Genomic DNA, 17,350 nt, shown 5'->3' on the forward strand with positions numbered 1-17,350 from the left:
AAATTGGCTTGGGCACTGCTGGTTTTTGCTTTCTTTACCAGAAAGTGCCTCCTCCAGCTTCCCCCTCTCCATCCCAGCACGGTGCCCTGCCTGCCAGGATTGCTGGCGAGGCCCGGGCAGCCTGAGCTGCAGGACAAAGCACAGGATTCAGGGAACACTCCAGGCTTGTCGCCCTCTGACTGCAGCAGACATGACATCCACCATTGGAGAGGAGGGGGGACATGGCCGCAGTGAAGAAACATGGGGCAAGGAAATAAGATGATGGAGGGGGAAGAGGCGATGAGACAGGATGAGCAGGAGGCCAAACTGAGCCTTTCTTTTATTTATTTAATATATTTAGAGAGATATATATCATATGATATATAATATCATATGATATTATATATGATATATTTATATATCTACATATCTATATACAGAGTATATATAAACATATCTATTTTCAGATATATATAGGTATCTATATTACAATCTGTATCTAATTATTTTTTTGAGCAGGGTCTTGCTTTGTCACCCAGGCTGGAGTGCAGTGGCAAGATTTTAGCTCACTGCAGCCTAGATCTCCTGGGCTCAAGCCATCTTCCCATCTCCTGAGTAGCTGGGACTACAGGCATGAGCCACCATGCCCAGCTAATTTTTTATTTTTTTGTAGAGACTGGGTCTCAGTATGTTGCCCAGGCTGGTCTCAAACTCCTAAGCTCAAGGGATCCTCCTGCCTCAGCCTCCCAAAGTGCTGGGATTACAGGCGAAAGCCACCACGCCAGGCCCATGGACACTTCAGATGTTGGGTGCACTTAACTTTTAAGCCTTGACCTTATCTATCTTCTACTCCATTTCCAACTCCACAGAAGCATATTTCCTCCAATTAAAAGGTCCTGGGGGGCACTTTTCAGTGAACACTGCTTCCTTCCCAAAGCACAGCTACTGTCTTAGAATACATTCAAACCCTCCTCATACTGCATTATAAATACCACTGAAATTCACATTTCAACATGATTTTATATAATTTATTAGGATGTGTTGAATGAATAAAAAATGAATTAAGGAAGCAAATTCTGCACAAAGATCTTCCTACACAGCACAGGTGAGGGGCTAGATTGTAAGTGAAGGCTTCACGGATTGCCCGCCTTCCTGTATTTTTGTGGTTATATTAATAGACCTAACATTTTGTTACTAGGACTTGACTCAATTTGTAAACCATTAAAATGAAAGCTAATTTTTCTTGATAAGTATATCATCAATTTTTACAGATTTTTTATTGTACTGTATCAATTCATCATCTTTCATTTAGAAGTATATCAACATGGCATTTCCCCTACTGTAATAAAAGGAAGAAAAGCTGCTGAGAGAAAATTAAACTGTAGATTTCCTCCAATTAAAAAATAGTGTCTTAAGACAATTTTATGAAGGCCCATGTTCTCTTAGCTTGCTATGTATTCTGTGTGTTAGACATGAGGCAGGGGATATCACTCTCTGGCTTTTGTCCTTCTTGGCTGTAAGATCAACTACATTCTCTAGGGTTTTGAGGTAATAAGGACAGCCATTTTTCCTTTTCCTTGATTCTGCTTCCCTAGTCCGCTGCCTGAGTCCCTTGACCTCCTCTTTCACTTGCTCTGTGTTGGGACAAGAGTAAAGGTTTCCATGATGAACTCACAGCAAACCCAGGCCAGTGTAGAAGAGGCTCTGTCAGACTCCAGCCAATGTCTTCCCACCACTGGCTGGGGAAAGGCCCAGAGAAGGTGGAGAAAGTTCAATAGAATTGGTAGTAAGAATATAACAATAATCTTGTGGAATTTTCCAAGAACTTATTCCACAAAGTAACAATCAGCAGACACTGGAGAAAAATGTGTATTATTTTGAGAGAAAGTACAGCAGGTGGGCAACAGTTTATAGACTGCACGCCATCATATTCTAGGCACCTTTAAAAAAGCCATTTCAAAGATGAGATAACTTGGTGTAGTGAATTGAATGCAAGTTTCAGAGTCAGAAATAACAAGGGGTTTAAACCCTATCCCAGCCATATAAGAGTCAATTTTTTTATGCCTCCATTTCTTCATCCAAAAAATACCACAAACAACATCCATGCTCCAGGCTCACCAAGAGCACTCACTCATCATGCATGTCAAGAAACTAGTGCTGGGCAGATGCCAGTGATTGCCCGTTTCCAGCCTTTTGGGGTGGATACCAGCATGGGAGAGGCCAGTGTTGTCTCTAAGGGGAGGGAGTTATACCCACTATAGCTAGAAAGGGAAAGACGTGGAAAGTGAACATTTAGGATGTGGAGATGAGCAGGGTCTACAGCAGAGCAACTGCCAGACATGAGAAAAGGTGGGCCCTGGGGTCCAGAGTCATGGACCCCTACACAGCAAAGCAGAAACTCACATCGAGGATTTCCTTGTTGGCTTTCGGAGATGTTGCTTCTCTTAATTCCTTGATAGCGACGGGAATTTTAACTTTCTCACCTTCTGGGATCCAGAGTCCCTATGACAGAGAGAGAGGGAAGATGTTAACTGGCAATTGTGAGATGGTGCCACAAGCTGCCCAGTGAGCTGGGTGGATTTTACCAGCAATGCACCCCAAAGGTGAGGGACACTGGGGCTGTGGAGCTGCATCCAAGGCTGATATTGCTGGGTGCCATGATGCTCCCACAGCCCTGCAGCTGTTAGGCTCCACGAATCACACCGATTATTTAGATAAAAGAATCTCAAGCTTATAAAGCCTGTTACAAAGTCCGTGCAGATCATTTCATCCAGAATTTAATGATGTTGCGTCTAGGCCTAACTGAAATCAGATTTCATGCAAAGAGGATCTAGAAGAAGCAAATGAAGATGAGCCCATTTCAGCTGGGCTGCATTCTGATGCCTTGTGGTGAGAGGTGGCCCTCCTCCTGCCCTGTGCTGCGCCCCACGGCAAGGTCAATGGCGTCTTTCAGAAAAATGCCTTTGGTCTGTGAAGTGGTCTCACAGGACCACTGGTCATTGTGGTTCTCGGAAAAAGAGAATCTCGGAAAAAGATTTCCTCTCAATAACTTGGGAAAAACACTGGAGTTTCCCAAACATTCAGTGAAACAAAGAGTAAAGTAGATGATGGAAATATACAGCTTTCGAGGACTCTGGGCTCCCCACCAGATCATGAGGGGCCCTGTGGTCCAACCCAGAGACCTTACCTTATACACAGTTCCGAACGCACCAGAGCCCAGCACTTTGATCTTCTTGAATTCAGTTTCCTTCAAGATCCTCAAGAGAGCTTGGTTGGGAGCTTCTCCACTGGGCGTAAGAGGCTCCACAAGCTGGGGGGAACAAGAACACAGAGACAAGGGTCCCCTCAGCGCTCACCACGCTGGGAAGCAGTGCCAGACGTGGCCCAGCAGGGGGACCAGCAGCCACGGCATGTGCTTGGGTGCCAGGACACGGCACTTGCCAGCTCATTTGGAAGGATAAATGTACGCCTTCTCTACAGAGCTTGACAGAAGTTGGTAGAAACACAGGCTCTGATACAGGTGTTCTTCAAATGAACAGCTACCTTTCAACAAACACAATTTCTATTTCTGTTTCCACGCCTACTAGCTGGATTGAAAAACTCCAGTAGGGAAGTTGTGTGTGGCAGTCATTTTGGTGTCTGTCGGGGCATATCACATGCCCTCATGCTTATGAGCCAGGGGGTTGCTCTTTCCAGAGATCATGGCTTCCAGCACAGGACTGGGCTGAGGCAGAGTCCATCATGGACAAAGCCACTGTGTAGACAATGGTGTTTTCCAAAGCAGGAATCTCTTGCCTCTGCCACAGTGCCAGCAGAGGATCAGCAGCTAGACTTCCCGGCCTCCCTCCTACGCACACACAGGCACCAGGTCCTAAGCAGATGCCACACAGCTTTGTGGGCATTGAAGGGTGCAGTCTAGAAACATTGCCGTTTCCTCAGATGGATATTTCCTCAGTACCAATATGTCACTAACTGGGTATCACTGCACATTCAGAGATTCTTTCTGCATCATAATACAATTATGTGTCTAACATACACAACTGCTAATGGTCCGTTCTCGGGGCTGGCCCTTGTTCCCATTGGGGTGCGAGGGCTCCTGAGCACACCCAGTCCTGGTACTCACCTCCCTCTCCTGCAGCAGCCTCCGCAGTGTGCGCTTCCGAACGATGTGGCGCCTTCGCATGAAGAGGCCGATCCCCAGGGCCACCACCAGCAGCAAGAGGAGGGCCCCCACCATCCCAGTGGCGATGGATGGGATCTTAGGCCTGGAATGAGGTGAAGGAACAAGGAAGGATGAGATTGCTGACAGATTCCATGGCCTTGGCACTCAACACGCCCCTGAATGTTTCGGCGCACTGACAGCTATCTTGTAGAATGATCTCGGAAAGTGAGATATTGTGTAGCTTCTAAGAGGAGAAAAAACAGGCTTCTAGGGCAATGTTTCCAACTTTCTCAAGGTCCCCCCAGTCTCCTACCAGGCCCAATTTTCCTCATTTTTTAAAATTGAGGCTTTATCTGGACCTCTCAATATGATGAGTGTTTTTCAATTTGTTGATTAACAAAATATAATTCAAAAAATAACTTAGACTTCAATAATGCTTTTTCATGGATTGGTATTTTGTTCATTCCAAGAGTATTTCCATGCAATTGAAGTGCCGTAGTCCATACACATGGAGCAGGCACTGCCTCCGGTCAGGCTGTGTGAAGAGACTTTTTGACAATGCTGAGACTCCTCTGGGTCCTTGACTTGCAAGATGAGCACATGGATTGTGTGAAATACTCTCTGAACGAGCTTGAAGGGGGTTATAAAGGGATAGGATCCAGACATAGAAAGAATCATTGTGATGAGTGATGTCGTCATGCAGCCTCAATCCATAAGGTGCATTTAATCCTCCCTCCCACAGAGGCCATGTCTAGTTCCAGAGAGAGGAAACCAGAAGCCACGTGTGCCAGCTCACTAGAATACTGGAAGATATAAAGAATCATTTGCTATAGAGCACATGTCCACAGAGAGCCACAGGAGTGAGGGTGGGTGAACAGGAGAAGAAAAAGATGGAAAAGAGCAGATGTAAGAAGGAATGGCCATGACTGGTTTCAAGGTGGACATGTGGTGGAAAGCCCCATGATTAAGATCCCTGAGATTACAGGGTGGAATCGGGAAGTTCTGCTGGGTGTCGTAGCAGCTCACTGAAGAGACGGGAGTGGAAGCGGACCCAGTCTCTGCAAAGTTGCCTTCTTCCTCGATCATGTGGCACTGATGGCAGGAGGGAGAGCTACGGTTGTCCACTCAGGGGCGGAAGAGCAGGCCAAAATGAAGGAAGGGCAGTGGTGAGGAAGGGACTTTGTAGACATTACCAGAGATGGCAGAGTGGCCTGGAAGTTTGGTTCGTGTTCGGAAACATCCAGAATGGCAAACAGGTGCTCGGTGTGTAATTCCCTGATTCCCGGCTAGACGCCGTTGAGGGTAACACCACTCTTTCCTAGTGAGTTTGAACAAGATTTTTCAACTTTGCTTTTCTCAGGGCTTTGCTCTGGCAAACTGGCCAGAGCTGATGTTGAAGGAAGCCCTTTTGCCTTTGCTGGGCAGTGTGTCTGGGAAAGAAAGCGAGGAGAAACACTCCCCTACGCTGGAGGGTGTCATTGAACAAAAAGACCACTCATACATAGGCTTGTGATGGGACCAATGGGGTAAGTGGACAGAAAAGAAGAGGAGCTAGAGGCAGAGAAGGACACAGCAAAACCAGTGGAACCAAGGAAGTCAGAGGCAGGCCATGCATCAAGCAATGGCGGAGCAGGGAACAGCTCCAGCACTGCGCGTCCAACCTTCCCTCCACTGAGGACAAAGTTGGCACACGGAGCCACGTGGAACCAGCTGGGCAGTCTCTGCAGAAACCCTGGCTGGGGGAAGGCTGGCCCAGAGCCATAGAAACTTGATCAGGACAGAGGACAGTCAGAAACGCAGGAAAGCATCATCTTCACCCACAGCAGTGTGGTCATTCTTGACGAGGTCCATGTGATACAGAGCTGTGAACACTTACCCGTTCCTAGCACAGCCTTCAAGACCTGGCCCAGTGCATCTGTAGGAAGTGAAAGAAAAATATACATTTTTCTCATTCTACTTCTTTGGCATATTTCTTGGAGATTTTTAATTAAATTATAAGGCAATATGTGCTAAACTACTCTTAAATAATTAAAATCACAATGTGTCTGAATGTTGGATTGGTGGTTAATCATTTAGTATGCATTTCTTCATTTGTTCATTCACTCAGCAAATATTTTTGAGTTTCTACTCTGTGACAGGCATTGTTCTAGCACTGAACAAAGCAGTTAGTTTGTTATTGAAATGTTTTCACATCTGGCTTTTGACATAGATAATTGTCCCACAGCTGGCTCTAGAATTTCAAAGAGAGGGGCAGAAGGAACCAAGGCTAGAAGCATGGACTGGGGCCACGCTAATTATGGAGAAGCCTGGCAGCATGGTGTCACTGCAGGTTTCTGACAAATTCTGTGCTTTGAACAACCATCTGGCAGTGAGGAGGAAGAGGTCAGTCCTGGGGGTGATGGTTAGGCTACTAGATGGGGTGAGAGGCACTGGCAAAGGGAGTGGAAGGAAGGAAACCGGTAGGATGCTCTTGAGAATCTGGCGGCCCACATGCAGAGGTGGCAGAAAGGAAAAGCAGGGGGGAACAGACAAGTGAAGGCATGAGGCTCAGTGGCCGGAGGAGGCTGTGAGGATCACAGATGCAGAAGGCTAGGCATGGAGGTGGCTGCATCCACCACGACCCAGCTGAAACTCTAATGGCAGAAGAGATGGGATCCATCCTCAGCATGACTCCGGAGCAGCTGGGCTCCCATTCTGGTGGGACACGCTACCATCATTACTTTGATTACAGGACGACAGTTTAAAAAGGCAGAATAACGTGCCTTTGAGACTCCCATTTCCTGGCTTGGAGAAAGATGGACAAGTACATTTCAATATGTGAGAGGCCTGGGGAGCCCTGGTTTAACACTATAATCTGGTCCTAACAGTTTCCGTCTCTGCTCTCCAGGTCTCTAGTCTCTACACTGCTCTTCTTAATTTGGGGGTCTGGGCGCTCCCTCTTTTCCATGGTGTCATGTAGTGCAGTCTTACCACTGTGGTGCCTTTGAGCTTAGTTCATAAACCAAACACGCAGGCTTCATAGGGGTGGAATATACAGGAGGCCTCGTTACTGCTCACCCCATTACCTCCTGCAGACACCAAATAGTCCAAGACAGAAAGCAGTCACTCAGGAACTGTCCTTACAGCAGTCTCTCCCTGCCTGCTGAACGCAATACAATGGGAATACCCTGCAGAGGGAGGGCAGATTGAAACTGCAAATTTTCTACAACATGCAGAGTCTTATGTAGCCTCTGAAAGTGCTTTTGGGCAACCACAGGGATTGCTAACAAGAAGCTGTGACAAACAAGCTTATAGGGAAACGTAGACCAGTTGACCCTTGAAGAGAAGCTGGACAAGGACAATGGCAGGACAGGGCTGCAGGAGAGAAGGATGTGAGAGCGTCAGAAGGCGAGGGGCTCTTGCTGATGCTGATAAGGCCCTCGGTGACTCTGCAGAAATGACTATTGGGTATGAAGTCAAGCAGGCTATAGCATGCTATTTAATTCTGTCAGAAAAATTATTCTCTGTGCCCCACTTGATTCATTTTTTTTGGTAAGGAATTTATACATATTTGCAATTATAGCAGTAACTAAACTTTGTTACATATAATTAAAATAGGCAAATTTTCATATTATTCGGTTTATCAGGATAAAGATTTCAAAACAACTTTTTCCTCACTGTACTATGAAAATGCAGTTCCATTTAAAAATAGATATTCTGGCTGGGCGCAGTGGCTCACGCCTGTAATCTCAGCACTTTGGGAGGCCAAGGTATGTGGATCACCTGTCAGGAGATCAAGACAAGCCTGGCCAACATGGCGAAACCCCGTCTCTACTAAAAATACAAAAATTAGCCAGGCGTGGTGGTAGGCGTCTGTAATTCCAGCTACTCGGGAGGCTGAGGCAGGAGAATTGCTTGAACCTGGGAGGTGGAGGTTGCAGTGAGTCAAGATCACGGCACTGCACTCCAGCCTGGGTGACAGAGTGAGACTCTGTCTCAAAAAAAGAAAAAAAAAAAAAAGAGCTCTTCCTCCAGGGTCCCTCCCCCTCATCTGGGTGGCTGCGCCTGTTAAAGAAACCCCTGTAAGTGTTTCTTTAACAATAGAAATGGAGAAGGCAAAAATCCCGTCTGAGAAATGAGGGAGACAATATATTCAGGAATGTTGTGCACATCATAAAAACTCAGTGAAGGAAATTTAAAAAATTTTCCCTTACTCTCATCAACATTTCACCACATTTAAAAAATTAAACCCATTTCTATTGTGCAATTCCTATATAATTAATGGTTTTGGGAGAAGACACAGGTGTCAATAACAAGATTATATCAAACTATATACTCTTCTAAAAAGGTTCAGAATCAGGAATGTAATCACACATACTAAAGAAAATACTTACAAAATTCCATATGTCAAATGAATAGCATTAGGACTTTATTTGAAACAAAGGGAGAAATTGAAATTGTAGAAAGAAAATGCAGTTTTAGTGGGAGACTAAAGTCAGACAGTGAAGATTTATTATGACCTGGGAAAAAATAGAAAGACATTAGAAAAATGATCACTAACATTTTTAATTTAAATCTTGAGTAAATCCCCTCTTTCTATATTTGGCAAACTATTTCTTATACAAAGTAAGTGTATTGAAAATGCCAACACCCAATCACTTTCTGGACCTCCCCTAAGCCCAATGACATACACTCACTGACACAGAGATACTGACACAGAGATACTGACACAGAGATACTGATGCACATCTATTCCAAAAGAGAGAAAAGGGGGGAAGATAAAACATTTATTCTATACAGATAATATAATTCTGTTTCAGAGGCTTAGCTCCAAAATTGCTTGTAGAAATAGATTAAGTGAAAAACTAGCAAAGCATCTTTTATACCATGCTTCATCGAGCTCACAAAGTGGCCAACAGAGCTGGCATGTTGGTATACCCGAAGGCGAAAATATGAAAAATCTTACATTGCTCCCAGGGAAATATTTGATAAAATTCAAAATCAATTCCAGATTTTAAAAAACAGGTAAAAACTAGGTATAGGTGAGTACTTCCTTAACTAGATAATTAGTATCTCAGACTAATAGCAATGTTGTTTTCACGCTGAGACATGAGAGCTATTCCTGTCACCTTTAGATGCCAAGCTCTGATGTCCACTGTAATTATGTCTGATATTATTCTGGAAACTTGGCCCTTATAATATGATCTGATACTTTTGGAAAAGATATTAAGATACTGCTGTTGGAGATTATATGATTGTTTTCCTAGAAAGTTCACAAATCGTCATCATGTCTCAATCACCATCACTGCCACTATTGTTGCTCCCATGTCCTCACCACCATCACCACCATCACCACCACCACCATTGTGACTCCCACCTCCTCACCACCATCACCACCATCAACACCACCACCATTGTGACTCCCACCTCCTCACCACCATCAACACCATCATCACCACCACCATTGTGACTCCCACCTCCTCACCACCATCAACACCATCATCACCACCACCATTGTGACTCCCACCTCCTCATCACCATCACCACCATCAATCACCACCACCATTGTGACTCCCACCTCCTCATCACCATCACCACCATCAACACCGCCACCATTGTGACTCCCACCTCCTCACCACCATCAACACCATCATCACCATCATCACCACCACCATTGTGACTCCCACCTCCTCACCACCATCAATACTGCCACCACTGTGACTCCCACCTCCTCACCACCATCACCACCCTCATCACCACCACCACTGTGACTCCCACCTCCTCACCACCATCAACACTGCCACCATTGTGACTCCCACCTCCTCACCACCATCAACACCACCACCATTGTGACTCCCACCTCCTCACCACCATCAACACCACCACCATTGTGACTCCCACCTCCTCATAACCATCACCACCCTCAACACCACCACCATTGTGATTCCTGCCTCCTCACCATCACCACCCTCAACACCACCATGATTGTGATTCCTACCTCCTCCACCATCACCACCCTCAACACCACCATGATTGTGACTCCCACCTCCTCACCACCATCAACACCATCATCACCACCACCATTGTGACTCCCACCTCCTCACCACCATCAACACCATCAACACCATCACCACCACCATTGTGACTCCCACCTCCTCATCACCATCACCACCATCAACAATGCTATCATTGACTCAGTATTCACCATTTTCCAGGCACCATTTTAAGTATATGATGTATCTTCACTCATGGTCATAAACATCCTGTGAGCTATGCAGCAACATTATCCCAATTTACAGAAAAGAAACTGAGGCACAGAGAAGGTAAGACCCTTGCCCAAGGCCACACAACTCATACAGATGCATTCAGAGAAAGAATGAGTAACATTTCCAAACAAGGCTGAGGATTTTGAGAAACAGAAGTAAGTGTGAACTACTACATGACAGCTCAACTTCTCTTTCTGATTGTTGAGTACGACCCAGTTTGAATGACAGCTTTACTCTTCCAGTAAATTAGATACACACAATCAGAGTGCTTCTGCTAATTCCAATCAAAGTAGTTTTTTTGCTTTTGTTTTTTTGGGACAGAGTTTTGCTCTTGGTGCTCAGGCTGGAGTGCAGTGGTGCGATCTTGGCTCACTGCAACCTCTGCCTCCTGGGTTCAAGCGATTCTCCTGCTTCAGCCTCCTGAGTAGCTGGGACTACAGGTGCCTGCCACCACGCCTGTCTAATTTTTGTATTCTTAGTAGAGATGGGGTTTCACCATGTTGGCCAGACAGGTCTCGAGCTCCTGACCTCAAGTGATCTGCCTGCCTTGGCCTCCCAAAGTGCTGGGATTACAGGCGTGAGCCACTGCGTCTGGTCCAGTTAAAGTAGTTTTAATTCAAGTAGCAACAACTTAACAACCAACTAGCTTTTAAAAAGTGTCTTGAAGCAACATTCCAGGCAATGTTACCTTTTATTCATTGCAAAACAGTTAATCCCCATGCTAACCTTAGAAATCTGGAGAGAGACGCAAAAGCCCCTGGAGACAGGCCGAGGTGGCAGCTGCCAGGACCTGTGCTCTTTTTGTCCCCCTACCCTCCTGTTGCAATGCGCAGCAAAGAACAACACAGGCCTGGCCGGAGACATGGTGCACGGCAGAGTCAGTCCCACTGCACCGAGGCCTGCCCACAACCATGTTGCTCCTGCCATGGTTGTGGGGGCCAAAGCACCTTAAGTAACTGACTCAAATACAAACCTCTGCAATTTGTTGCCTGAAAACTTTAGAGACATTTTCGATCTCTGAATTTGCGAGAGGAAATGTTCTGTTATCCTGCGCTTTCCACTCACCCGTAGGTGCAGTTTGGATGGCACAGGTGGCACACGTGGCCGGCGTCTGCGTACTTCCAGACCAGGGTGTTGTTTTCTCCCATGACTCCTGCTGGGCAGGTCTTGACGCAGTGGGGGCCGTCAATGTAGTGGGCACACTGGATACAGTTGTCTGGTCCCTGCACCGAGGTGGAGAAAAATGTTCATGCATGTCTCTTTCTTTTCTCTTTCAAAATGGAAGTAACGTTTTACTTAACATATTTAGTGTGTGTGAGTGGGGAAAGCCAAATGATAGAAAAATTTTTAAAGGAGAAAACCAGTTCTTCTGTGATTGCACTTGCTTGATAAGGTCACTGTCAGTTGCTTAGTAGAAATTCTCCCTGTTTTTGAATGCATGTAATACACACGAGCATGAATGAAATGATATTCTCTACATTATTGCATTCTGCTTAACACATTGTGGGCATCTTTCCTTGGTAAAACCATCTTCATTGGCCCACATGTGTATTTATGGTCAGATAGTTTTTCTTGCATATTATATTTGAAGCTAAAGGGAAGCTCAGAGGGAGGCAAATTTAAGAAAACCCACATGGGTGTTTCTCCAGTGACAGGAAGGTGGCAAGTCTCTGTGCAGTGGTTGGCGTATCAAGGACTGAGTCATATGCTACCTTTGATTTTGTTTGCAAAACTTGGAATAACCTTGCAAAACTCAAATAAAAGCATTGGGACTCAAATAAAAGCATTGCTCAGGTTGTGTGCCCCACACTTCAGAAGTAGCAGAAATAAAACCAGCAGGGAAAGGCTTTCCCCTTGGCTAAGTTCTCTAATGTCGGTTTTGTCCACTCAGAGGCTGCACGTGCCCAGAGCCAGCACATCTAGATGACTATGTCAATATCGCCAATTATTTTAATGACGGAAATTTAACCCACACCATGTAAACCTATAAACCAAGGCTTTACTTTGTAACCAGTCATGCTGGCAGCCTATCCTTCAAAACACGGTCCTGTCATCTTCTGCCCAATTTAGAGAATGTCTAAAAAATGTTTTCAGTTAGTAGATTTACAACTGGCTGTTTAAGCTCACATACAAACAGAGCTCCCTATATAACAACATTGAGAATTAACAACATCAGGACATTTGGTGTGAGAGGGGTGCGAATTCTCACTCATATTCTTTACAAGAATATTGTAAAGAATATTGTATCTATGTTATTGAACATATAGATACAAAACTGTGCAGCTTAAAAAGTTTTGCTAGGAATTTCTTTAAAACTTCTTCAATTAATTATAAAGTAATGTTAAAAATTTGAGGACATTTGATGAAAGTGATAAAGCAATGCTGACTAGGTCAGGGATGGAGGAAACCAGGTGAAAACAGCTGCTGTTAAATGTGAGGATGTGATAAGCTTAGATAAGGTTGGGGGTGTCAGCAGAAAGAGTGAATGGTCATCGCAGGCGGGTGTGTGCTAATGTCACAGACGCGCTGCCTGGATAGCACTGTTAGAGCCTGCCATCTTCTCTGGGAAGTGGCTCTGATGGCTGTCCTGCCCACATTGGATGCCCTGGGCCATCGTCATGGTTCGGCTTCTGTGAAGGCCCTTCCCATGAAGTGGATGTGGATAGCAGCAAGGGGCTCTTACCCGTCCCGTGCAGGTGATGTTCATGACCTGGGGCAGGCATTCTGGGTGGCACTGTATGCACTCAGAGTTCTCCACAAACTCCCTTGGCTCGCTGAGAGGAGGAAGAGGAAACCTGTCAGCCCTCCCCTGATACATTGTTGCAGGAACACAAATCACCTCTCTGAAATTCCAAATAACTTGAGGTAATAGTCAAGGAGTTGGGACTCCAGGACGATACAGTAATATAATCAGCTGATTTTGTTAACTGAATCCTGGGTCATCTTCTCTCTGAGTAAACACAGGAGCGTCATTCATAATCAAGATATCTTTTCTGCATTTTCTACAGCATAGCTTTTGCACATTGGGTAAGCAAGTCAAATGATAAAAGAAAAGACATCCTGAAAAGGTGTTCCCTGCCTCTAATACCAGATTCATGGTTATTGAAATTAAGCTGGAAAAATGATAATTTTAGATTAAGTGACAGAAAAAGGAAGGAGGGAGAATGAACTTGCTCAATGGTTATTACTAAAAATGGTGAGTGTGGAACACAGGTGTGCAAAACTTAGCTTGTAATATTTTGACATCCCTCAAGATGTACAGATCAGTGTTAAGCAAGAATTGTTTGATTCAAAAGACAGAGCAGACGTGTGGCTGTTTGTCAGGAAGATTGGACTCTGCCTGGTAGTCAAGCATAGTTCTATCCTCCAGCAGTGAACAAGGAGTGTTTATTCTCAAAAGCATGTGCCTTGGCCAGGCGCAGTGGCTTATGCCTATAATCCCAACATTTTGGGAGGCCGAGGCAGGCAGATCACTTGAAGTCAGGAGTTCAAGACCAGCCTGGCCAACATGGTGAAACCCTGTCTCTATTAAAGTTACGAAAAATGAGCTGGGCGTGGTGGCGCACACCTCTAATTCCAGCTACTTGGGAGGCTGAGGCAGGAGAATCGCCTGAACGAAGGGGCAGAGGTTGCAGTGAGTTGAGATCACATCATTGCACTCTAGCCTGGGTGATGGAGTGAGACTCTGTCTCAAAATACAACAACAAAAATGTGTGTGCCTTTCATCCTCCCCTTTGGTCAATGGCACCAATTAAACAAAATATGATACAGGGTTGTGTCTTCTATGCTGCTTCTCCTGGTCACTGCCCTAGCTGAAGGGGGCTAGGCTTGCAGAGGGAGCAGGTGCTGCTGGACACCAGGCTTTTCTACACTAACGGAAGGACATGGGGCTCCCCACATGGGTATTTTCATCACCCTGCCTCTTAAGAAACACTTGAAAACTGAAAACATGAGACCACTGTCCATTTGTAGCCGTAAGGATTGCATTAATATTCCTTACTTGAAGTTGAAGCAGCACTACTGATTATGTGATTTGTTCTGCGCCTATCAGCTAAAGAATTCCTATAGAATTGAACTTGGTCCTCTTATCCTGTTCCTAAATATTTCTGGATCCAAGCTGTGGTCCATGCCCAGAGAGTAAAACAGGAAGATTTCCTACAGCCTTCTGTAATTCCTATGGTGCTCACCAAATTTCCCTTTTTCTTTAAATCTTCTAAAACATGGCCTTGGCCTCTATCCTTCAGTTTTACTTTCCTATTTATTTTTTGTCCTCATTTGTCGTTCAAAGCCTTATGTCAATATCAAGATCCTCAGAGCATCCACAAACTGCACCTTTTATTGATTGCAACTAAATTCAACAAGCATCATTATGAATTATTTCTTTGTCCGTGGGTATATTTAAAGCTCCTGGTACTGTTTGATGTTCAACACATGCTGGGGGCACATAAAACAGATATTAACTTGGCAATATAATTTGTGTTAATTTATTTTCACACACCAGGAATCGGGCACTGCAAAGAAGAGCCCAAATGGCCACGGTGTTGGCCAGATGAACCATTGATGACTGTCTCATTTGTCTTAGGAACTTTTTGTAGCTTAGATAAATTTAAGATACTTCCAGGAAAAGAGATTCTATAAATTATTGGATTAAATTAGGTAACAATACTTGCTTATTTCCTATTGTGATTAACTTTGCCAAAAAATAAAGCAATCAAACAACAAAGCAATCAAACAACCTCCCATCTCCCCACAGAAAACCCCAAAACCTCCAAAAGCCAAGGGCAAAGACTAAAAGGAAAAAAATCAAACAGAATGCCTGTAAAGCTATAACAACAACTTGGAGCCTTATTTTTGATCAAAGCCAGGGAATTAAAGAAATAACCTCCTACCCCTCCAGGATGTTGCACTTGTCCACGCATTCTCTGCCTCGGCTGACATTCTGGCAGGAGACGCAGTCCCTGGGCTCTGGGCCCCAGCAGCCCTCGGGGGAGCACAAGGCATGGCAGACCTGGCCCGTGGCCTCTGTGGAGACAGAGTGGGTCACTGTCACAGCAGTCAGTGACAGAGCAGGGACCCGAAGGGCCACAGGAGACGGCACCTTCCCGGGAGGGGCCCTGTGCTCCGTGACTTTGGGTGGCACAGACATGCTGGGCATCCCTGAAGGAAGAGGACACAGACTGGGCTTCCCAGAGGCCGACAGTGACTGGAAGGACAAAACAGTTGTGCTGGCTGCTGGGAAGACTGAAATGTGCCTGACAGTGGAGGACAGGCGCTCTGGCACCCGAGAGGGGGTGCCATGAGTCCTCCCCTTTGGCAATGGCATCAATTAAACCAGATGGGACTCCTTGTTTTCTGTGCTCCCACAGCCACCGCCACTGCTGAAGGGGCCAGGCGTGCAGAGGGGCAGGTGCTGCTGGGCACAGGGTGTGTTTTGATGGTGCCCAGGGCAGCCTGGAGCAGAGCTGGTGATGTTCTGATGACAAATCCCACAGCCGATAGGGGCCATTGGGCCATTGGCTGTGTGCTATGTGCTAGGCACCATGGAAGAGTTTCACACACAGAATTTCACTGAATTCTCTCAAAGCGCTATGGCGTGGGAATCATTCATATCTCCATTTTATGGATGAGGAAGCCAAAACCTAAAGAGATGAAGGGAATTGACAGGGGCCTCGAAGCTAGGGAGGCCAGACCAGCACCTGACTCAAAGCTGACGCTGCCCATGGCCAAAGCCCAGCACAGGCCAGGCTCTTGCCCCCTTCAAAAGCTCTAGAGTAAGAACAGGAAGTGTTGATGTAAAGTGTTCATTCCATTCCTCTGTGTGTGTGTGTGTGTGTGTGTGTGTGTGTGTGTGTGTAGCTGCAATCTTTACAGGCTGAAATGTGCAGAGAATGACCTACAGCTAAAAGGTAATATAACTAATACTAAATTTAGTTACTTAAATTACAAATAATTGGTAGCCTAAACCTCAGGGTAAATTCATCCTATTGAATGATAATGATCTGGAAAAAGTTTTAATGGAATTCACATGGTAATTTCACAATTAGGAATCTTAAGATTTTAATTTGCTTCTTAAGGAACTGAAAAAAGGATTTTAAATGGGAATAGCCCTTCAATATTCTAAATAAAAATAAAGGACCCATTAGAACCAATTCCATAAACAAAAGAGAAAGCAGTGACTTACTGCAGCTGTTTTCACCTCTGTTGCTTATAATTTTGGTTTTCTGACTGGAGGTCCCAAACAGTTTTTTCCAGTTTATTGTATTTGCATAGCACAAATTTTTGTTTCCTGAAATTATCACATCTCCATCGCTTATCTCCTTGAGGGAGCGTAATCCCAAGGATGTTATGTTCAGGCTGACGACCGCAAGAGAAAACTGACCGCTACATTGGAGAGAAGAAAAATCATGTGGTGAAAATTATAAAAACAATGTATCCCTGAAAACTTTGTTTTTCCAGACCACCTTTGATTGGCTACAAACTGCTTGCCAATGACGGTAAGTCATGCTGTGGGAGGCACACACTGCAACTTTTGAAAACTGCAGGTGTTTTTTAAGTTCCTGCAGGCAAAAGCTAGTTCCTTGTTTATTTAGTATCTTTAACCCCAGTGGCAGATGGGGAGGATGAATAAAATGCCTTAATGTCATTATATTTCTCCATTTTCATTTTGCTTGGAAATTGAGAACATATTCTAAAAAAGCCTCTCAAACAGCCAAATACACTTCAAAGGTGTGGGTTTGTCCTTCTGTCCACCACCCAACCTGTCCCTCTATCCATTCATATATTTATTGAACAAACACTTGATGTTCTCTGTCCTAAATTCTGTGCAGGTTAAATATGTTTCCTCCTCTCAAGGACCCTTGATCTGGTGATGATACAACCCTGTAAACAGATAATTTTGAGCTGGTGTGAAGAGCACAAGTGTGGGCAACAAGGAAGAAAGGAGCAGGGGCCTCTGAACAGGTCT

General features: G+C 45.0%; 1 protein-coding gene across 2 annotated transcripts in view; it reads right to left on the bottom strand.

Annotated features, from left to right (window-relative positions):
• EGFR (epidermal growth factor receptor) overlaps window positions 1-17,350 on the bottom strand; it is a 100,788-nt gene that overhangs the window by 33,039 nt on the left and 50,399 nt on the right. For both annotated transcript variants that reach the window (XM_011966773.1, XM_011966774.1), the window contains 8 exons: window positions 16,568-16,767; window positions 15,276-15,408; window positions 13,070-13,160; window positions 11,452-11,609; window positions 6,018-6,056; window positions 4,103-4,244; window positions 3,167-3,289; window positions 2,383-2,481 (listed from right to left, as the gene is read on the bottom strand). In XM_011966773.1, coding sequence (XP_011822163.1) covers window positions 2,383-2,481; window positions 3,167-3,289; window positions 4,103-4,244; window positions 6,018-6,056; window positions 11,452-11,609; window positions 13,070-13,160; window positions 15,276-15,408; window positions 16,568-16,767 — 985 coding nt within the window. The remainder of the gene's footprint in view (window positions 1-2,382; window positions 2,482-3,166; window positions 3,290-4,102; window positions 4,245-6,017; window positions 6,057-11,451; window positions 11,610-13,069; window positions 13,161-15,275; window positions 15,409-16,567; window positions 16,768-17,350) is intronic.

The sequence above is a fragment of the Mandrillus leucophaeus genome, unplaced genomic scaffold (assembly GCF_000951045.1).
Source record: "Mandrillus leucophaeus isolate KB7577 unplaced genomic scaffold, Mleu.le_1.0 Scaffold772, whole genome shotgun sequence".
NCBI classification, from domain to species: Eukaryota; Metazoa; Chordata; class Mammalia; order Primates; family Cercopithecidae; genus Mandrillus; species Mandrillus leucophaeus.